General features: G+C 50.9%; 1 protein-coding gene across 1 annotated transcript; it reads right to left on the minus strand.

The window, feature by feature from the left end:
* Window positions 1–78: 78 nt before the first annotated feature.
* CHRNA2 (cholinergic receptor nicotinic alpha 2 subunit) lies at window positions 79–21615 on the minus strand. The gene is made up of 7 exons (XM_045461210.1): window positions 21218–21615; window positions 12995–13229; window positions 11640–11791; window positions 11213–11257; window positions 7622–7731; window positions 3016–4030; window positions 79–1835 (listed from the first exon to the last, which is right to left on the minus strand). Exons 2-7 carry the CDS (start codon window positions 13101–13103, stop codon window positions 1710–1712), a joined length of 1557 nt encoding a protein of 518 aa, XP_045317166.1. The 5' UTR covers window positions 13104–13229; window positions 21218–21615; the 3' UTR covers window positions 79–1709.
* Window positions 21616–22966: the final 1351 nt, after the last annotated feature.

Genomic DNA, 22966 nt, shown 5'->3' on the forward strand with positions numbered 1-22966 from the left:
GGGCTCCAGCGGGGCATGGGTGGTCCTGCGGATGCTGAGGAGGGGGGTCCCACAGCTGAAAGAGCAGCGGCCTCAGCCTCATATTTCATCTCTTTACTCACATGCAAGGTGGATGGGAGATGGGCTAGCATGAGGGAGCATCACGGCACAGGAGATCGGGTCTGGGAGAGCCAGGAGGGAGGAGAAGGGAGGCTGGGAGGCTGCCCCCAAGGGAGCTAAGAGGAGCCAGAAACCAGATGCGTCACCAAGTCTTGGGAAGAACTGAGGAGTGGGGGGCTGGGCCGAGGCATTGCAGATTTCCTCTGTGTCTGTCAGGGAGAGGTGAGTGGGGGGGTTTGCAAGGAGGGTACCCCAGAGCCCAAAGGGAAGCTGGAAGTTCGCCCTGCTCGGCCTCCTCTCCGGGGTCCCCAGGCTGTCTGGAGAGCCCAGTGTCCATCTGCATCCGTCAGCGGCTGAGGTTCTGCCCTCCAGGGGCTGGACAGGCAGGGGTGAGGCCTGATCCTGGGGCAGGAGCTCTTCCAGGTTCCAGCACGTGGCCGAGGGGTGCAGATTGCCGGATCCCAAGGTGTGAGGGTTCCATGGCTGCACAGAGCAGCTCAGAAGCCACTGCGGGGCTTCGGGAAGGACCAGGAGGCCAGGCTGGGAAAGGGAAGCAGGCCTGCAGCTTCTGCCTTTACACAGCAGTCTCGAGGTGCAGAGCGATCCAGCTCGTTCCCGTCAGTCACTGGGAGCAAAGGTCCCGAGCGTCGAGCACCACGTGTCCTGTAGAGGGTTGGGGGGAGCAAGCTGCGAACTTGAGTTAGTCAAGAATGGCTCAGGATAGCTTCCTGGTTTGTTAATATGCATTCAAGGCCAGATGGCACCCCCGAAGACAGGGATTCTCAGTGCTGCCAAACGTCTTGGGGCCGCTGGTGCTGAGCCAGTTTGTAGCAGGGGGTGTGGCTAAAGGTGAGGAGAAGCCAGGGGTTCCAATGAGCTTCCAGGAAGGTGGGATGGCCCAGCTACCTGCATCCAACCACACATCCCTCCACCACCTAGAGGCCCTAACCTATACCGCCACCTGTGGCCCTGCTTCCCCCTTTCTCTCCTTCCAGAAGAGTCTTTACCATCCTATTGTTAGACCTGCAGGATCAGACTGTGAACTTGTTTTTCTACATGGTTCAAAGACACCCTAACCTGCCTTTCCAACCTCCTCCCACTGCTCCCACCCCGGAGCCCCATCTCAGCCTGCCTGTTCTCCTAGACACTTCGTGCTCATTCCTGAATCCAAAGTGCTGTTCACAGCCTTTCCACCCCCAGAAGCACCCTCTCCCCTCTTCCCCATGCACCCATCCTTTGAGGTCTGTGCCTCTCCCCGCTGGATCACTCCGCTTGGACCTCCTGTTAGTGTCTTCCTGGCCCCTGCCAGAGAATCTTATGTGGCTTCACACCGTCACCACCATATTGTAATCTTCTTCAAAGCAAGTTCCTTATTTCCTAGCTCGTCAGCATCCAAAGCAGGGCTCTGTGCCCAGCAGATTGTCAGCACATAATACAGTAACGTCAAGTGAATTGACCCAAGGAGTCTTTGATGATTAGGCCAGTGTAGGGACTCCACAGAGAGGCACCTGCAGGCAGATGGTGTTGACCCCAAAGGTGTTCTCTAGAGGGGACAGCGGTTAAAGATGGTCAAGCAGTGCCGCCTTTGGGCCAAAACAAGGAACAGGAAATCAGATCATTCCAGCCAGGAACGGAGGGAGAAAGAGTCCAATGGTCCCCAGGAAGCAGACGATGATAAACAACCAGAGGAATATCCTATCAATGACCATGGCCACATACTTCCAGTCTTCCTTCACCTGCAGGTAGGAAAGGACTCACTGTGACAGAGGTCAGGCCTTGGGAGAGGGGAAGTGTCCCACCCATTCACAGCCCTATAGCGATGACACTGGGGGCAACAGGGGTCCCACCGAGAACTTGGGAGCTAATGTTGTCTCCTAGTGATCCCTGTCCTATCCCACCCCTGTGACCTCACCCCAGAGCCTTCCCATAGACTCTCAAGTTCCAGCTAAGGGAGGCTAGAGGTTCTACAACCACCAAGGGGCATGGGTCTTCTCAGGGGCCTACAGTAATTTAAAGTCAACACTCAGCAGTTACAAAATGGTGAAGACTTTGCTGCCCCGACACCACCTCCCACCCAGTTCCCCCATCCACTGCAGGAGTTGGAGAGGAGGAGGTAAGCAAAGGTAGTGTGGCCCAGGGAAAGGGGTGGGGCCATGGGGGGGGCGGGGCTATGTGGAATTTGTGCTCAAAGACCAAGCAAACAGTTCTGGATTCCTACCTGCTCCTCGATTAATGATTAATTTTCCTTATCTACTCAACAAGGCCACCCACTAATAACCTCCCGGCCTTTCATCCTTCCCTAGGTTGATAAGAAATCTGTGATTCTGAGCAGTGGCCTGCTGACCTAATAATACTGGGCACAGCAGGGACCGAGACGGGGAACCCGCCTGGTACAACCCAGGTTCCTCAGGGTTTGTGGGTGAATAGTGAATTCCACAAAATGCCCAGAGCCCACAAACAAAGAGAACTGGGAGGAAACCCATCAGGACAGAGGAAGAAGGCTGACAAAGCAGCAGCCTGATTTATCTGATTTATCATCTCCTGATGATAGTCCCTCCACCTCCCTCTGCCCCCTTGCTTCACCACCTATAGGGTAATGGTGATAAAGGCTGGCGTGAGGATGGCACGGGGAATTTCAGCATCTGAGGACCCTCCTTCCCTGGCCTGCTGTCCCCCAGTGAGCCTTAACCAGAGCATCCTTGGCTGCTGTTCTGCCACTTGCCGATTAGTGTCTTAAGAGCTGCTAGCTAGAAGTTCTTTATCAGTTTAGTCCAGACTCCCAAGGGCCACACTGAGGGAAGTGGGTCCTCATGAAGGAGACCAGGTGGCCCAAACTAACACCTTGGGGTGAGGTGGTTCCCTACCAGGCTGGTGGAATCACCGAGGGGAAGAGCCCCTCTCCCGGCCCCCGCTCACCGAAGAGTCAGCATCCTCCGATCGCAGGTGATCAGCAATATAGTGCACACCTTCAAGTGCCTTCTGTATGCGAGGTGACAGCAGAAGCCCGCCCTCCTGCAACTGGACCTCCACCCTGGGCCCTGAGGCCCCCTGATGTAGACCACCGTGGCCACGGAGGACACCCATGGAGGGGGATAAGTGAGCTGCCCACCCCCATCTGTCTTCCTCCTCCTTTTCCTCCTCTCTCTCCTCCGCATCCACGTTGGTCTCCAGCCAGTAATGAGAGGAGCTGGGCTTCAGATCTGGGGGGTCACGGGGCTCCAGGGGGGGCACAGGCCGGTTCATCAGAAGCCACCGGGGCACACAGCCCAGAAAGGCCACCCGCACCCAGTGGGGCATAGTGTGGGTGCGGGGGGAGCGGTGGTGGACATTCAGTACAAAGACCGTGATGACGATGGAGAGCGTGACGAAGATCATGGTGAAGAGCAGGTACTCGCCGATGAGCGGGATGACCAGGGAGGTGGAGGGGATGATGTCCGTGATGAGCAGGAGGAAGACGGTGAGCGAGAGCAGCACGGAGATGCAGAGCGTGATCTTCTCGCCACAGTCGGAGGGCAGGTAGAAGACAAGCACCGTGAGGCAGGAGATGAGCAGGCAGGGGATGATGAGGTTGATGGTGTAGAAGAGCGGCAGGCGGCGGATGACGAAGTAGTAGGTGACGTCGGGGTAGATCTCGGCGCAGCAGTCGTACTTCTTGGTGTTGTAGGTGCCCGTGGCATTGATGATGGCCCACTCGCCGCTCTCCCAGTAGTCCTTCAGGTCCACCGTCTGCTCTGTCTGCTCCAGGTCGATCTTGGCCTTGTCGTACGTCCAGGAGCCAAACTTCATCTTGCAGTTCTGCTGGTCGAAGGGGAAGAAGGTGACGTCGATGCTGCAGGAGCTCTTGTAGATGGCCGGGGGCACCCAGTGCACAGTGCCCGTGGAGAAGAGGTGAGCCTTGGTCATGTGGGTCACCGCAAACTCCCCATCTGCACTGGAGACAGGAGAGGAGCTGGAGGACCCGGCACAGCCTGCCTGCCCAAGCCAGGCTGCTCCAGACAGCCAACAGCAGGGGACCCCGAGAACGAAGCCGGACCTGGCCAAGTTGCAGGGATTTACGCAAGCCTGTGAGACTCTTCCCGCGCATATTCAGAGCGACCTGAAGGAGTGTCTTTCAAACTCTTTTTAATTACAAAAGTAGGAATTTTGAGGAATATAGGAAAATACCAAGAATTTTAGCATCCCACTCTCAATCTTGGCTCAGGTCACGATCTCACGGTTCCTGAGATCGAGCCCCGTGTTGGGCTCTGAGCTGACAGCATGGAGCCTTCGTGGGATTCTCTCTCTCCCTCTCTTTCCCTCTCTCTGCCTCTCCCCTGCAAGTGTGCAAGAGCACACACACACATGCGTGCACTCTCTTTCTCGAGATAAGTAAACATCTAAAAAGAGAATTTTTAAAATAACCACATTAACATTCTGATGTTATGTACATCATGTATGTTTGATTGACATACAGATCGTGTATATAATTTTTTACGTGTTTATAAACCCATGGGGCATATAGTCTCATTGCCTGCTGGTATTCATTTAATATGTTAGAGTGATTATGTATACTTCCTCCCCCCAGCAGATGGTCAGCAAAGCCCTTATCTGGGGTCTTGCCTTCTCCACCTGGGATCCTTAGCTCCTTGCTCAGAAGAGACCCAGCACCTCTGCTGGTGTAGAAAGATACCTCCTTGACTTCATCCATTTACTGTGCGTTTCTGCCTGGGCCTCATCCACTAGGGGCTGCACGGGAGCTGTGGGGGGATGGGACGTGGGACACGGGCCTGCCCTTCAGGAACCTCGAGGAAAGGAGAGGCAGCCCTGCACACCTACACCACAAGGGAGGCAGTTTGGCAGCAGCACTCCAAGGGCAGTCCAAGTGCTCCCCAAGACACATTGGGGGCAGGGGTGGGGGTGGGAGGACCTCCCCAAGTGAGCAGGGTCACCCTGAAAGTAGTGGGATTGGCAGAGAGATGGGGTGAAGAGCCTACCAGCAAAGCCTGGGCGGGGAACAGAGGAAGAAGAGGGGAAAGACAGAACTCAGTGTGTGCTCAGGTTTGGGGGGCAGGGCATAAGAAGGGGTGGTAGAAGGGGCGCCTGGGTGGCGCAGTCGGTTGCATTTCTGATTTTCATGATCTCACGGTCCATGGGTTCGAGCCCCCCCCCCCCCCCACGTCGGGCTCTGTGCTGGCAGCTCAGAGCCTGGAGCCTGCTTCGGATTCTGTGTCTCCCTCTCTCTCTGCCCCTCCCCTGCTGGTGCGCTCTCTCTCTCTCTCTCTTTCTCCCAAAAATAAATAAACATTAAAAAAATATTTTTTTAAAGAAGGGGTGGTGGGAGATGATGTTTGTGGTGTCATGGGGCTAAGCATCCAAGGACCCACAAAGGCTCGGGGAACACTGGAAGAACAGTGACCATTCGCTGGGGGCTTCCTGATAGCCTGAGTCCCTGATTCCCTGGGGGGTAGAGGGGGCAGGCGGTGTGGTGGGCTCCACACCCCAGCGTTTAAGGAGCCTTCCTTCTCCCTCCAATTCCCTATAAGGCAAGGGAACCAGAAGAACACACGGGAAGACAACCTTCTTTCCCATGGAGAAATTCCAGACCACAGATTGGAAAAACGGGATTGGAAACGGGAACTTTGATAGTAACAAATATCAGGGCAAACTTTAATTTTTTAAGGCATTTTTTGGTCACCATGCAGAATTACCACTAGATGGCAACATGTGCCCCATTCTGAGGAAGGAAAAGTGCAATTTCCTTGATCCTTCAGTTTCGCCTGGAGTGGAATGCCTCCATGGAGGAGACCTTTCTTTGAATGTCTGCAAGAATTTGGTTTGAACTTTCATCCTATCAAAAGACTTTCCTGTTATAATCAAGTAACACTGGCCAAAGCTTTATTGGCAATCCCAAACATCAGGTGTAGGATTTTGCTCCTGACTTCTGCCAGAAACAGCGACACGAAGGATCCTGGGTGCTGGCTCGGCGGGGGGGGGTGGGGGGTGGGGGGGTCTCTGGGGCACAAAGGGGTCCGTGACAAGGGGTGTAAAGGAATCATTGTCATTCCCCTTTGACCTATCTGAAGACACCAAGACTCCAAAAGTAGATCTGTCTCCCTTTGTTTTATTGTTTAAAAATAGCTTTTCCAAATTCGGGCCAAATGAACAGGGAAATCCTAGGCTACATGGGTTTCTTGGCTGTGCAACTTCTAACATGTAAAATGCTGTCTTGTCCTAACATTTTCCAAAAGACTGGGGCCAGGACAGGAGAGTTAACGATATACAATGTTATCCAAAATTATTTGACCACAGGACTACTTTTCATACCTATTTATATCTCTGAGAACTAGCACCCTTTAGAGCCCCACTTTAGAAAACACTGTTAGAGAAGCATAGTGCCAAACAGCTTTTACGTTTTGATTTCTATAGAACAGTTTTTGTTTAATTTTTTTTAACGTGTATTCATTTCTGAAAGAGAGAGAGAGACAGAGCACAAGTGGGGGGAGGGGCAGAGAGAGAGGGAGACACAGAATCCAAAGCAGGCTGCAGGCTCTGAGCTGTCAGCACAGAGCCTGACGGGGGTCTCGAACCCACGAACCGTGAAATCATGACCTGAGCCCAAGTCGGACGCTCAACCAACTGAGCCACCTTGGTGCCCCTTAAGTTTTGATTTCTAAATCAAGAATTACCTGACAGCAAACACACAAATGGAAGTATAGATCTCTATACCTTCTTTTAAAAAAAATTGTGGAGACGCCTGGGTGGCTCAGTCAGCTGAGCATCTGACTTCGGCTCGGGTCATGATCTCACCCTTGGTGAGTTCAAGCCCCGCATTGGGCTCTGCGCTGACAGCGCAGAACATGCTTGGGATTCTCTCTCTCCCTCTCTCTCTCTCTGCCCCTCCCCTGTTCCCTCTCTCTGTATCTCTTGAAATAAATAAAAATTAAAAACACTAAAAAAAAAAAAATTGTGTTGGTGTTCTTGGTGCCGTCTTTAGACTCTCCTTGGCTTTTATTAGCTTCTCGTCATTATGCTCAAAGACGGCTCCTTTTTGGTCTTGAATACAAGACAACTGTCAATAATACGAGTTTTAAAAAGTACCCATACCAAGTGAGTTTGCTCCCTGGAAGGTGTTCCCCCCCCCCCCGGGGGATGTTACTTACCTGTTCCAACAGTACTGTCAGCCTGCAAACTGCCAACTCCTAGCCACTGTTTTCAGAGCCTGCACCAGCCACATGTTGCAAATACTACTCAATGTTGGCAAATCTGTGTCCCCCACCACCACCCAGCACAGCACCGTGCACTGATTTAGAGTGGATGCTCACTCAGTAAGTTTGGGTGTCTGAGTGCGAGAACACAAGGAAAGAAATAATGGAACCAAGAGGAAGGGGAAGGGGGTAAGGATGAGCAAAGCAGGAGTTGAGAGGAAAGCAAGGAAGCAGGGACACAAGAAGGTACCGCCCACGTCCAACCCAGCCAAGCCTCACTTTACCCGCTCCCCACCCCAGGGGCCTCCCAGGGGCCTCCAGGATCCCTGGCTTCCTACTTGTTGTAGAGGACAATGTCAGGGATCCAGATCATCTCGGAAGGGACCCGGAGGGATGTGATGTTGCCGAAATCGGCCGGGTTCCAGTGCAGCTTGTAATCATTCCACTCCTGTGCATGGGAGGGGGGGAGGGGGTCACATCACCGGCACCGCCCAGGGAGCCACCTGGGCACACCTAGGGCAGCCTGGGGACGCCCCAGCAGCTGGCGGGAACGTCCCAAGTGCCTCTCCTAGCCCCACAGAAGGGAAAGGTCTGGGAGGCTGGGCCAGGGCTCTGAGCTGGGGATCAGAAGTCCAGCCTAAGATCAGCATCCCCCAGCTTTGCCCCAACTCTAGTACGAGCACACCAAGACCATAGGTCACCCTAGTCCCGCTTCTAGTCCTCATTTTGCCTCCTTAGCAGGAAGACCCTGGAGAGCCACCTCACTCACTTGTAGGAACATTTATTAGCACCCCACAGTTTACGTATTTTTACACCCTCTGTCTGGGAAGAGCCTTAGCGGGAGATCCGGGCAGGGATTGCTGAGCACGTGGCAGTATTTCCCCATTTTAACAGGTAAGGAAACCGAGGACCAGAGAGGTGAACACATCCTGCCAGGGTTATGCAGTGACTTCCTGACTGTGCTTCAGAGCACCCCCTGGGAGTCCCAGCAGCAAGGGGATGCGGGGGCGGGGGGGGGGGCAGCCTTGCTCCCAGCAGCTGGTCCAAGTGAATCTTTCCCCCCCAAACCAGGTTAGCATTACCCGCTCTCTGAAATTTCCTTCTTCGGCATGATCATAGTGGTGAGCAATGTGGATTTGCGTACGGATTTATTGAATGCCTCTGTGAGTTCTATGAAGCCAGGGACATCTGTTTCTCACTCTGGCTCCCTAGCACCACACCCCTGGTGAATGCTCAGTAAACGTGTCTCTGAGCAATGAAAACAATGCCTCCTCCCTCTAAAGCTGTCTGGTCCTATCTCTGGGAGGGCTTCCCAGATCTCTTCTGGACCTGAAGGAAACAACCACCCCCAACAGATGATGACTGGGGTCGACACACAAGGCTGTCCTTTGCCTCCAAGGGCTTATCATAATTAAAATAATGACTACTACCATTTAGAAACCCACTTTTGTCACAGGCCCTCTAGATGGTTCTTTCTAATCTTCACAAGTAATCCTGTGGGTTAGGGTGAGGAAAGTGAAGTAGGGAGGGTGCTTGAATGCTGGCCTCCCCTGGCCTCCAAGCCTGACCTCATTCCAGGGGCCATTTTGCTTCTGTACATCTGCACTAAAATAGCGCTGTGATGCACCCTTGGAAAGGGTCTCATGAATGATGCCTTTTCCCCTCTAAGGATAGTCGTGTGATGTTTACACAAAGCATCCACCTGGGTAGAGATCCAGGAAGGAGAGAAGGGAAAGACAAGCATTTCCAGGAAGCAGGAGCATGAGCGGAAAAGCACTGGTCTAGCTCAGTGGTTCCCCAAACTCAAACTTCCAAGCCCCATTTTCATAATTTTTTCCAATATATGTGCACCACCTGTCTCATCATGTGCTTAGTATTTTCCTTTAAATTGGTTTGCCGTTTTTAAACTTACATAAATATTGAAATTTTATGTCACTGACGTAACTAGAAAACCAAGAGCATTTGAAAACATCCACTAGAATATAAATACACGACTATTACCAGAAGATTAGCGAGGCAAGTAAAATCATCTCACAAAACACTGCCATTGGTACCCAAACCACGCTTGGGAAGACACTGACCTAGCTGTGGTATTGACCGCTCACTTGTAGGGGAAGGCTGAGGTGCTCAGAGGAGCCAGACTTGCAAAATAAGAAAGGTTGAAACGTTCGTAAAATTGTCAGGATTTCTCAGGGCGTTGAACAATTTTGAAAGGGACTGATCTTCAGAAACCTATCCCCTTGCCCCTAGACCATCATCCATCTAGGTTTTGGGTTCAACCAACACGTGGAGGGCACCTACACCAATGGGTTATATTAATTGGCAATTGGTTGCCGATGCGGGCAATGGTTTATACTATCCCCATTTCACAGATGAGGAAAGTGAGGTTCTGAGGCTGGTCAGAGGTGGTGCTGGTTGGCCTGACTTCTGCTCCAGTGCTCCTTCCTCTGCTTCCCACCCCAGCCCCCGAAGCCAAGGTGACAGGCTCATGGGGACAATTACGGCAGCCCAGGTTCTAGGTCTCCCCCTGAACTTCAGGACTATGTGGCTTCCCAAGTCTCTTACTATTCTGGGCCTCAGTGTGCACATCTGTAAAGATGAGCTGTGTGGCCCCTGACAGCCGCAAGGTGAACATTGTCAGAGGGGCCTGCTCCACACCTCCAACCTAAGCATTCAACTATAAATTAAGTGGCCAGCATACTGCCCCAGGACCTATGGAGGCAGGAAGGACACCACTAGCCACTAATAGAAAGTAAGGCAGCCATTCAAAAGACTCAAAATGGAAATACCAATCAAAATTCTGATTGTTGTGGTTTTCTGGGTACGAGCCTCTGAGATAGGAGATGGTTAAGTTACCAATGGGGCAGAAAGACGGAGTATGGGGGGAAAGTAGACAGAAGGCTAGGTCCTCTTTCTCGTGTGCTCTCACCATCTCCACTTCGGGGCCTGGGGAGGGGCCAGGCAGAGTGCGAGGGGGTGAAGAGGAAAGGAATATATTCAGGCTCTAATAAAGCCTGTGCCCCCCAAGTTCTGCCCCCAAGGACGGTACATCAAAAAGGGTCACACATTCTTTTCCAGGATGGATGCAGGCCAGTTTTGAGACCATAAGAAGCCAGCAGCTTCATCTCCTGACTCTGGGGACCCTGGCTCTGGGGTGTCTGAACCACCAGGTGAGGCGTCCAACTCCCCTGCGGGAGAGAACTCATGGAGTCACCCTGACTATGCCTGAAGAGAAAGAAGGGCCCTGTGGACCCAGCTTCCAGAACCTTCCCGAGCCTTCCAGACACCCCTCCTAAGGAATTGACATGAGTCAAGCGCTCTTAGACCCTCCAGAGCAGACCACAGGTTAAACAGCACCAAGTATCACCAGTAGTTGCCACACAAAGCGGAAGACATCACCCAAACTCCTGGCCATAAAGCTATGAGATATGACAACTGTTACTTTGAGCCATTAAGTTTCAGGGTAATTTGTTAGGCAGCATAGACGTGGAATCCCAGCATTCTCCCGCAGAAGGAGCCTGCGGTTCCGAGTTGAGCACACCTGGGCCCCCCTTTCCTAGCTGAGTTGCACTCAGCTTCAGGCTTTCCTCAGCTGTAAAAGGGGCAGAATGAAACCTCCTTTGGGTTTTCAGTGACAACTCAATAAACTGATCTCCAAACAGTAGCCGGGACGTAGGAAATGCCCATTCCCAGAAAGGGGGTGACTGGGTTCTTGTAGGTGACATTCTCAGGTACTGGACTTGGAGTCTCAGAACACAGCCCCTACGAGGAGCATTCTGCAATCGGCTGGCTTTGGGAATGTCCCAAGTGGTAACTCTTGGGTGAAACATGAATTCAGAATCCCACTGAGAGTGAGAGAGTCCTGGGTGGGTCTGGGGTCCGTGGGCTCCCTCCCTTATTCTCGCCCCAACCAGTGGAGAGAATCTCACCTGCTTTAACCAGACGTTAGTGGTCATCATTTGGTTCTTCTCATCCTGACCGGTAGAGAGAATAAGAACAGGCAGTGATGGAACCAGTCCCCCAAAACAGGGTAGAGTGGGGTGGGACGATGCAGGCCCCCTACTCACCAGAGGAACCTCTTATGCGACACCCCAAGCCCAGCCCAATTTACCATTCCCTCCCGATACTGCCACCCTTACTCAGATTCTTCAAGATCACATGGGCCACTTGGGTCCTCTGACTTTGTGTCCAGTGGAACAAGCAGGGCACCTAGAAAACCCACTGCTGCCAATCACTGCCCTCTCAGGAGGGGGTGTGGGGCTGGGAGAGTGGGGGATAGGGAGGAAGGACCCCGGGAAAGGGACCTGTGGTCTGGGGGCTGATCCCAAGAGGGAGAAGTATGGGGGACAGGCGCACCACATCGATGAGCTGGGCAATGGACAGCCCAAAGCGCACGATCACCACGTCTGAGGTGTTGGGCACTGGCCGTGCCCAGCGGTTGTAGCCCCTAAAGAGGTGTTTGAAGAGTCGGTCCTCGGCTTGGGTATGAGAGGCTCGCTGTGCTGACCCTGTGGACAGGAAGGAAGAGTGGGGTCTCCAGGAGTCCATGGTGGTGGGTGCTTGGGTCCCTCCCCCATCAAATCAGAACCACTGAACCTCAGTTTCCTCATCTGCAAAATGGGGACTCTATCCAGAGCTGGGCTCAAAACATTGTTTTGAGGATTCAACATAATAAAGTAGAACTTAACAAAGCAACCAGCACATGGCTGGGAGCCCAAAGGGGCGCCCAGGTGGCTCAGATGGTTAAACCTCTGACTCTTGGTTTCAGCTCAGGTCATGATCTCCCACTTTGCGGGAGTGAGCCCCACGTTGGGCTTTACACTGAGAGCACAGAGCCTGCTTGGGATTCTCTCTATCTGTCTGTCTGTCTCTCTCTCTCCTTCTCTGCCCTGCCTCCTCAAGTAAATAAATAAACTTAAAGAAATGTCAGTTACGCTGTGACTATTAGATAAGAAGGCATGGAAATAAGTGCTGGACAGGGAGGCAGAGACGGAGGAATGGAGAAGTCAGACCTACAGACAACATGCAGCCTAGAACTGAGGAGCCCCCAGGGACAGCGATATGGGGGAGACACCTGGTTAGCATGGCATGAGCTGCAGGGAGAAGGGCTTCACCCATCACAGCGAGCCTTTCATTCCCACGCACCAGTCAACGAACCGCTAATGCTAACCACAAAATCCTCTGCTACTTCAGGCATCTCCCCCATTTTTGCTCCAGCCACTGGCATTTGCTCCTTCTTATCAGCCAGGCAAAGTGTCCCAAAATTGTGGATGGAATCGATCGTGTTTGTTTTCACCGCGCTCTGCACACAGCCTCACTCTTCAAGGTTCCCCCGCCCGAGCAAGCCAAGAATGCTGCGCTAAAATCCAGAAAAGCACATCAGTAACAGCAGTTGCCGTGTACTGAGTGCCCACTGTATCCCAGGGGCTCGTCCCAGACTTGCGTCTCACGTGGTCCTCACGACAGCCTGGGGCAGTTCACAGAACGAGGGGCATTTTGCAGATGAGGAACGCTGACCTTCGGGAGGCTCGAGGTGCCACAGCTCCCAGCATGAAAGCCGCGAGTGCCCTGCCACCTTCCCGCTGTGGGACGAGCTACTCAAGTCCCCTGCAGCGCTGGCAGCTGCTGGGAGCCCACCTGCAGGAGTCTCCTCCATGCGACATGGGAGCCTACAGGTGCGACATGATGTCCTAGTGATTACACCCACTCACCTGCTGGGCTCAGAAGGAGCCACCACAGACTGAGCCTCATCGCGGACAGGACTGCAGAGCGGGAAGGGCCCATGGCTTCAGAGGATGGGGTCTGGTTTCCCCTGGACATCAGAAGGAGGGCAGGCCAGGGCTTTGCTGTGGGCTGAGGCTCAGACCTGCTTCCCCATCAGAGGGTCCAGTTGCTGGCACGGCAGAGCTTCTGCTGGACGCCACACGGCCCTTCTCGCTATAGAACCTGAGCAGGCCACAGAAGGGAGCTTAGGGCTGTGCATCCCTGACACGGGTGTGTGTGCCTGGGTTCCTCACACTTCACAGAGCTGTAAAAGGTGAGCACGCAGGCCTCCCACGAGTAGAGGGCTCTTGGGCTCTCCCTGGCTTAAGTGAGGATCTAACACCTTCTTCTCTCTCTGGCATCAACCAGCGACTCGGGCCTGAGAGAAACCCTGACTTGCTGGACCGGGGGGGTGGGGGTGGGGGGGGGTGGGTACAAGATGGGATTGGGATTGGAGTCCCCACTGCTCTGGCCTCAGTGCTGCACCTGTAAAATGAAGATAATCACGCCGCAAGAGGTGGTCAGTGGAAGAACTCGGGTGCTGTTCACCATAGCCAAAATGGAAGTACCCAAATGCCAACGAGCTGATAAAGAAATACACGAGGGGTGGAATGTTGGTACCATGGAAGGGTGCGCTGACCTTCTACAGCATGGATGGACCTTGGAAACGTGCGAAGTGAAAGACGCCAGACACACAAAACTACGCGTGATGTGACCCTACGTATATGAAATATCCAGGATGGGTACATCTGTGGAGACAGAGAGCAGATTAGCTGCTTTGGTGGCGGGCTGGAGGGGAAAGGAGAAGAGGCAGTGACCGCTAAGGGTACAGGGTTTCTTTGGGGGATGGTCAAAATGTTCTACAAGTACTTAGCAGTGTCTGTTGTTCCGTTCTGCGAATGTACTACAATTCACCAAAATGCATATTTTAAATATTTATTTATTTTTGAGAGAGCACGTGTGCAAGCGTGCATGTGTGAGCAGGGGAGGGGCAGAAAGACAGTAGAGAGAGAATCCCAAGCAGGCTCCAGGCTGTCAGCCCAGAGTCCGACATGGGGCTCAATTTACCAACCGTGAGATCATGACCTGAGCCAATGGTGACATTATGACCTGAGCCAATATCAAGATGGGATGCTTAACCCACTGAGCCACCCAGGCACCCCCAAACTGTACATTTTAAAAGGATGAATTTTATGATATGTTAATTATATCTCAAAAAACTGTTATTAAAGAAATAAACATTTCCTGTATTAATAAAAAATAGCCAAGTCTCTTTAGACTGTAAGGACAATAATATAGGCTAGAATGTGGATCTCTGATTCACAACATGGTTCAGGGGCACCTGAGTGGCTCAGTTGGTTAAGCATCTGACTCTTGATTTCGGCTCAGGTCATGATCTCAAGGTTTGTGAGATCGAGCCCTGAGTCAGTCTCTGAGCTGACAGTGTGGAGCCTGTTTGGAATTGTCTCTCTCTCAAAATAAATAAATAAGTGTTAAAAAAAATGATTCCAGGGGCGCCTGGGTGGCGCAGTCGGTTAAGCGTCCGACTTCAGCCAGGTCACGATCTCGCGGTCCGTGAGTTCGAGCCCCGCGTCGGGCTCTGGGCTGATGGCTCAGAGCCTGGAGCCTGTTTCCGATTCTGTGTCTCCCTCTCTCTCTGCCCCTCCCCCGTTCATGCTCTGTCTCTCTCTGTCCCAAAAATGAATAAACGTTGAAAAAAAAATTAAAAAAAAAAAATGATTCCAGTGGTGACAAGGACACTGATGTCAAAGATGTGAGTGAAGTGTTAAATATTTCACAACAGAGGGAGTTGGGGAAAAGCTGTATTTTTAAGTTAATGTGTTAATATATATAGTATGTGATTTAAAACGTTTGTTACTGGAAAAATTCAATATTACCCTAAAAAGTTTACGTATTCAAATTAACACTTTCATCATCATCATTTTCTTCTTCTTCTTCTTCTTCTTCTTCTTCTTCTTCTTCTTCTTCTTTTAACCATGCTTCTTATTGGCAAAATAAGGATGTCTACTGTTCAGCCACAGTCTGCACGTGTCAAATGCCAACTCTGTCCAGCACCAGCTGTGTCCTTGGGACACAGTGCAGATAACGGGCATGGGGTTTCCCTTTGGGATGATGAGAATGTTCTAGAACTCGATACCGGTGATGTCTACACAGCATTTTGAATGGCACTAATGGTAAATTTTACGTCATGTATATTTTACTGCAATTTAAAAAGAAAAAAGAACATGAGTGAAAGAGATTTTAAAATGCAGCCCCGGGTCCATCCTCTCCTGTGTGTTCCATTCTCATCTGCCAGGCGACTCTGCCCCTACTCTTGGAGCAGCGATTCCATCATTGATGTCCCACCTCTCCTCAAGCCTGTCCCCCCACCCTGCCTGCCCTCCTGGAGTTCGCGAATGTGGCTCTGAATCCTGGCCACCACTCTCCTGACTCAGGACTTGGGTAGGGCACTCAAGCCCTCTGGGATTATCTGGTGCAAGGATAACACAGTCGCTGCCTGCCTACCCCTCAGAACAGGTGCAGGGAGGGAGCACGAGGGATCATGACCACCGCAACGCCTGAGAAGTGCAGGGGGCTGGGTAGGAGAAGTGGAGGCATGGGGTCATGGGGACACGAAGAGCCCACAGCCTCCCGCATTGATGGCTTGTGTCAGCTTGCAGGGAGAGAGCGTGTGGGAGGGGTTTCATGTGAATTTCAGTGTGCTGGCAGTTCTGAAATATATGTATTATAATCGGCTTTTCCAGAATGTGTTTGGGCAGAGAAGGTGCTCCTGTATTGATTTTCTTGGGTTTCAATTCAAAGACTTATTAGAAATTGACAATTACATTTATCTCCTGTTCCCTCAGGAGAATATGGCCCCTGACCACCAGCCACCCTTACCCTCATGCCACACACTGCAATTCACCCTTGCCCCAGGTTTCTTCACTTAGCAGTCCTACCCTGCTCAGTTCTTGGATCCTTCCTGCCCCCTCCCCGAAAACCCCAGAGGGCAGGCGGAAAAGGCTGGAAGCCCCCAGAAGGTGGCTTCTCTGAAACATCTAATGAGTATCAAGAGAACAGCGCACAGCTCTTCTGGTGGGACAGGGGGAGGGGTGGGGGGGCTCCACGATCCAAGTGGGGTGAAGCAAGGGATCCTGTCAATGGGAAAATGGGAAGCTTCTTCCGTAGATAGCTCCCCCAACACAGACTCCTTCTGGAGCCGCTTCTGTCCAAACCGCAATTTCTGGAGCCTAATTATTAGGAGTTCTGTAATGGGAGCACAGCTTTATATATACATGAACTAACATCTCACTACACATCATGCATAATGTTTGCGTGATGCCTGCCCCAGCCTGTGCGTCTATATATAGCTCCTGAGGCACAGATGAACTGCAGCGGCTGGGTCTGGGGGCTCAGGCCCTTGCAGGTACAGAGGCCAGCCTCCTGGAGGCTTCCCTACAGCAGACCCAGGCAGAAGAAAGCACAGCTAATTAATTTCCGGAGAAAGTTATTGTTACCAATACTGTAGACTGAATGTTTGTGTCCTCTTCCCCCACTATATTCATAGCTTGAAGCCCTGGCCCCCAGGGTGATGGTGTTAGGAGGTGGGGCAGGGGGGGATCTTTGAGAGGTGATTAGGTCACGAGGGTGGAGCCCTCATGAATAGAATCAGTGTTCTTAGCAAAGAGATCGCAGAGTGCTCCCTCTCCCCTTGGCCATGAGAGGACTCAGTGAGAAGGCATCATCTCTGAACCAGGAAGCAGGCTCCTATCAGCCACCAAATCTGCCAGCACCTTGATCTTGGACTTTCCAGCCTCCAGAACTCCGAGAGATAAATGTCCCTTGTTTATTTATGCCATCCAGTCTGTGGGATTTTTGTTATAGAAGCTCCAGGGGCTCAGACAACCGAATTGCTCTTTTCTAGTCTTTTTTTTCTCTGTACATACACATTATCTGTGTTATCTCTGGGTGCAGAAATTAGAGGCAATTTTTACTTCTTTTTGACACGTTGCTATATTTTCCAAATTTCCTACCATAAGGATGTATTAGCTACTAAATATTATAAAGTATTTTTAATTGGGTAGTGACATCTGCTGGGTGTTTTACATGCCCTCCCCCACAACTCATGGCCGGGTGTGGGGGGAGCTTCTCTCATCCCTCAAGTAGGTGTCGATTAAAGACTCCATTCTTCCATCTGAATGGAGTGCAAGTTGTCAAAGTCAACTGTGAAAAAAGCTGGAAGCAATCCGAATGTGGACAAATAGATAAACAAGTGTGGTGTGCACATACAGTGCCATATTACTTAACCTTAAAAAGGAAAAGAAAAAATTTGACACGTCTATGGACAGAGAAGAACCTTGAAGACAGTGTGCTAAGTGACATAAGCCAAACAGCCTTAGGATAAATATTGTATGATGCAATGATCTGACTACCTAGAGTAATCAAATTCATAGAGTCAGAATGGGGACTGCCACCAGGGGCTGGGAAGAGGGGGGAGGGGAGAGTTAGTGTTTAATGGGGACAGACTTTCAGTTGGGGAAGACGCAAAGTTCTGGAGATGGACCGTGGTGATGGCTGCACAGCATTGTGAATGTACTTGATGCCACTGATCTATACACTTAAAAATGGTTAAAACAGTAAATTATGTATATTTTGCAACAATTAAAAAAGAAATACTTGGGAAAAAACTGGTAATAAATACTCAAAACTCATCCCCCCAAAATCAGCCGTGTTCATGGGAATCACCTTAGGGCTGAGATAAAAGAGAGAACAGGAAATAAATCATAGCACTGAACTCTTCGCATGGGCTCCAAAGTTGAGACAAAGTAGACAGTGGCAGGGCGCCTGGGTGGCTCAGTCGGTTAATCGTCCGACTTCGGCTCATGTCATGATCTCACGGTTTGTGAGTTGGAGCCCCACATCGGGCTCTGTGCTGACAGCTCAGAGCCTGGAGCCTGCTTCACATTCTGTGTTTCCTTCTCTCCCTGCCCCTGCCCCGCTCATTCTCTCTCTCCCTCTCTCTCTCTCTCTCAAAAATAAAATAAACATTAAAAAAAAAAAGTTGTCAGGGGCTTTGGAATAGAAGCAGAAGTCACTACCGTGAGCTCCTTGTGGATGGGGACTGTGTCTCATTTGCTTGTTATCTCAGCCCCAAGCACAGCCCTTGTAACAGGGGTTTGCCTGTGGGTTCCAGGTATATAGGGTCACCATGAGTCGTGCCTAGGAGTGGAAGAGAGCTCGGGAAGAATCTGTGAGGGAGACCCAGGCTTATGACTTAGTTTAGGGAGCAAGATGACATAGGACACTTGTTCCCATAATCTGATTCTTTAGTCTTTTCTTTACCCATTCACCTTTCCACTTCCTCTTCCATTATGGGGCCAACAGTGTGCCAGGCAGTAGGAGTAAAGAATTGAGAACGTATAGCCCTGAGGAGGACATATTAGAGAAGAAAGGATGGAAGAAAAGTTGTAGACTCTCCTCTGCTCATCCACCTCTGCTGTGAGGCATGACTTTGTTCATTTAGTCCCATTGGCTTCAAAGCCATGCAGAGAGGTCCCAAGTCCCCAGAGTGTTCCTTCTGAGCTTTTTACAACTCCTCACACTGGGAAGTTCTTCCCTGAGTCTGATGTCAGGTAAGCATCTGAGAGACTAGAGATGCTTGAGTTGACTTGAGTTGATTTTAGAGAGCTTGGCATTGCCCAACTAAGACAGATGTCATGAACATCTGGGGGAACTGCAGAACAGGTGAGTTTTTCGGTCTATCTACGCTCATTCAAAACCTGACAATCACAGCACTCCTTTTCTGGTTTCTTTTCTCTCTTTCCTCTTCCACCCCGGATGTCTTCATATTCTTACGTATCCCGTGCCTCCCTAATGGACCTGGAATGTCAGCGACAAATTATTACCTGACACCATCTCCACCATCTAGAAGTTTTATTTGCTTGTTTTAAAATGCAGAGGAGCTATAAAATTAAATTGTTTTTCTCCACCAGGACATAGCCATGAAGATTCACTGCTTTGTTTTCAGTTAGCTATGAGAAAACAGGGCAGGGCAAAGGGGAAAGGCAACAGGGAAAGAGGATGTCAGGGTCCCCTTTGATGTTAATGCCTAGATCTTTCTAAGAACAATCTACAAAGCTTGTGTAGTTTTAAGGTTTACGAGGCACTTTCACACTTTTCCTTCATTTGGGCCTCGGAGGGTAAGGGGAAGAGATTTTATTATCTTTTTTTATGAAACCAAAAGAATATTGATATTCAGAAAAGATTTTCTCAAGGATGTATAGTTCAAAATCAATATGGTCGGGACTCAAACTCGGGTCTTCAGCTTCTATTTTTTTTTTAAGTTTATTTATTGATTTATTTTGAAAGAGAGAGAGAGTGAGCAAGGGAGGGGAAGAGAGAGGGTGAGGAAGAGAGAGAGTCCCAAGCAGGCTCCACACCATCAGCATGGAGCCCAATATGGGGCTCAAATCCCCAATGAATTCTCATGGTTCATCTGTAAGATAGTGACCTGAGCCAAGACTAAGAGTCAGGCGTTTAACCCAGTGAGCCACCCTGGAGCCCCTTGAGTCTCCAACTTCTAAACCATAATGTGGTAAAGGTCAGTGGCAGATGGGTGGTGAGAAGGAAAGAGGTCCCACCTCAAATTCTGGTTCACCTGTATCCAGGGTTCTAGGAGTTTCCTCTATATGCAGACTCACTCATTCCCCCTTCCAACCCATATCATGGCCAAAAATCCCAAAGCTATGACCCGTTTCACCTTTCAATCCAGTGCACTAAATAAAAGATTTTTCTGACAATAGGAGCAAAAGAAATGGAAATCCAGGCATGCTGAAATTGCATCATATAAGGAACCAACCAGAGATGTGCCGGACCCTATGAAGATGTGCAAATAGAAGTCAATCGATTCTAGAGGATATATTCCTACAAGATGCCTCACATTTGCGTCCTTTGTAATTGGCCCACAAAAATAATCTCATTAATTTGTCACTGGAAACCAAAGGGGAAATTATCCCAGGTAATTGACAGTAATTAGAGTTACCTTCCACCTAAGAAAGATATTAAAAGGGAAAGAGCCCTGGATTCTTTGATCCTTTAACTGGCTGGATTGGCAGGTTTGGGGAAGGAGGGGGTGGCTTGGGGTGATGTCCCTGTTTATAAGGTGGGTCTGGGTAAAAGGTGCACGGGGAAATCTACACATAAGAAATTGTGTATGGAAAGGGCTCAGACACCAACATCCGCACTACTGTTGCTGACACATGAGGGTGTCCAGACCACCCCCTATGCCCATGCCCACCTCCTGAGTCCTGGTCCCATGAAGTCAAGGTGATTTGGGTTTGCCTCTTTGTCCATCTTCCTACTGCAGCTGATTTTCAGCTTCCCACCCGCCAGGCCGTATTCTATTCTTTTCACAAGTATCACCTTCTCCAGAAAGACTGCTTAGATCCCGACAGCCCCTCTCTGCCATCCAGCATCCCCTCACCTCCCCCACCACAAGAATCCCAGCTCTCTCCCAACTGTCACTACCCCCAAAGAAAGCCCCTCGCTTAGAGGAAATGATACTGTTTCTTCTTCCAAGTAATTTCATTCCAGGCACTTAGGGGAGAGAGAGCATATTTCTAGCTTGTATATCTGCTCTGCTCAATAAATTGATCAACCACAGAAGCTTCGCATCTCAAGGTCAGGTGGAATCTTAAAGGTCATCTGGATTAGCACATCAGCTGATGTGGGAAGCTTCTCTCACAAATTCCAGCCTCCGTAAAACCTCAGCAATGAAGAACTTGCTACCTTCCAAGTCAGTGAATACCATCGATGTCTATTAGCCTTCACTAAAAGATATAGAATATTTACTTCACGAATAAATAAGTGACAAACGAAGGAGCAGTAGTCATCAAGACACAGAAGCAGATATTATATAGTACAGCCACTAACTCCCGAGACTCAGCTACCCTCCGAGGAAGGGGTTGACCATCACTGGGCTCTGAGCAGCTCTAGCAGAGACAGCCAGAAGACCAACGTTTTTCTAGGGGCAGGCGGCTTCTAGTGGTCGGACATACTCTCCTCCTAAAGTACCCAGAAGCAGTGAATCTGCTAGAATCCCCTCGACCCCACCCCGACAATGTCCCCACACCTACCACCCCCAGAGGTGCTTTGGGGGGCACCCTCCTTACCCGTGGCCACAGAGGAAGAAAGTCCTTTGAAGGAATGCAGAACCAGCCTGGCTTGGAAGTCGTCCTGGTCAAAAGTCCCCCCAAAACGGAAAGGCGGGCGCAGAGCAGAGCTGGGTGGTTTCATCTCGTGGGCAAACAGATGCTGGGGCTGGACATCCCTTGGCGGAGAGCGACCTGATTCTGAGAGTCAAGGGGGCTTTCTAGGGAGGGCTGGACAAGTTCTGCAGGCAGGTCGTTGCCTGGGGCTCCCAGCTCAGGCAGCCCGAGAGGCTTCGCAGGTGCTATAGGAGAGGGCGACACGGAGAGCCCGGCACAAGGGCTTCTGCAGGTAAAAGCCAAGCCAGTCCACAGGAGGGACGGCTGGCTTGGCAAGCAAACAGACTCGTGCTCTCATTCTCCTCTCTTTCTCTCTCTCTCTCTCTCTCTCTCTCTCTCACACACACACCCTCTCTCCAGGGGAGGAGGAGCCTGTGACTATTCAGTCTGTGTCCAGTGGGGACAGACAACAGATTTGCTTTCTGTCTGTCCAGTTATTAAGATGCTTCTTTCTTTGCTCTGAAGGACCCCGTGTGCCAGGATCACTGCCTGGACCCCCTGACGTCACCCACAGGTGGGGAATCTCCAGGGTCCTGGGTCTGTGTGTCAAGAGAGCCGTAGAATTTCAAGTAGAATAGGACTGAAGACAGAGCCCTCAGTTGGCCGGCCTATGGGTCTCTCCTTCCCCTTCTTCCCTGGAGGAAAACCCCTCTCCCCTCAGGCAGCTGTCTGCAGGACCACAGGTCACCCATGCTGCCACCTGGTCTGGCTGCAGCTTGCCTGTCACCTTCTCAGCCTCCTTGCTAGTGACCTTGCCTTCAGTTTCCCAGAGAAGCAAGGTCATCCTCCAAACTGTAGACCTCTTGCCTCCTTCTCGCACCATGAGTGTTGTCCCTCTTCCCTGCACGGTGGTCTTGATAGCATCCTTGTCTATTAAATACCCCCAGGCTTCCTCATACTTTCACCTCTCCTCTGGCCTGATCCTTCCCCTTAGCCCATAAGTAAGCTCATCCTGGACCCCAACATCACTCTCGGAGGTCTGCCTCCCCCTCAAGCTGCTTGTTACCTTGTGTCCTTTATTTTGTTAAAAGCAAAGGGCCCCGAGCATGACCGCCAGGGTTTGATTTCTGGCTTTGCTCTCTAAAAGCTGTGTGGTTTTTTTGAACGGTGAAGGAAGCCATCAACAAAATGAAAAGGCAACCTGCTGAATGAGGAAGATATTTGCAAATGATATATCTGATAAGAGGATCCAAGATATACATGGAACTCATACAACTTAATGGCAAAATAAAATAAAATAAAAAACCTGGGGCGCCTGGATGGCCCAGTCAGTTAAGCGTACGACTCAGGTCATGATCTCACGGTTCATGAGATTGAGCCCCACATTGGGCTCTGTGCTGACAGTGTGGAGCCTGCTTGGGATTTGCTCTCTCCCTCTCTCTCTGCCCCTCCCCTGCCCTCTCTCTCTCTCAAAAAATAAATAAACAACAACAACAACAACAAAAAAACCTGATTAAAAAACATGCAGGGCACCTGGGTGGCTCAGTCGGTTGAGCGTCTGACTTTGGCTCAGGTCATGATCTCACGGTCCGTGAGTTCGAGCCCCACGTCCGGCTCTGTGCTGACAGCTCAGAGCCTGGAGCCTGCTTCAGATTCTGTGTCTCCCTCTCTCTCTGACCCTCCTCCATTCATGCTCTGTCTCTCTCTGTCTCA

Source organism: Leopardus geoffroyi, chromosome B1 (genome assembly GCF_018350155.1).
Source record: "Leopardus geoffroyi isolate Oge1 chromosome B1, O.geoffroyi_Oge1_pat1.0, whole genome shotgun sequence".
NCBI classification, from domain to species: Eukaryota; Metazoa; Chordata; class Mammalia; order Carnivora; family Felidae; genus Leopardus; species Leopardus geoffroyi.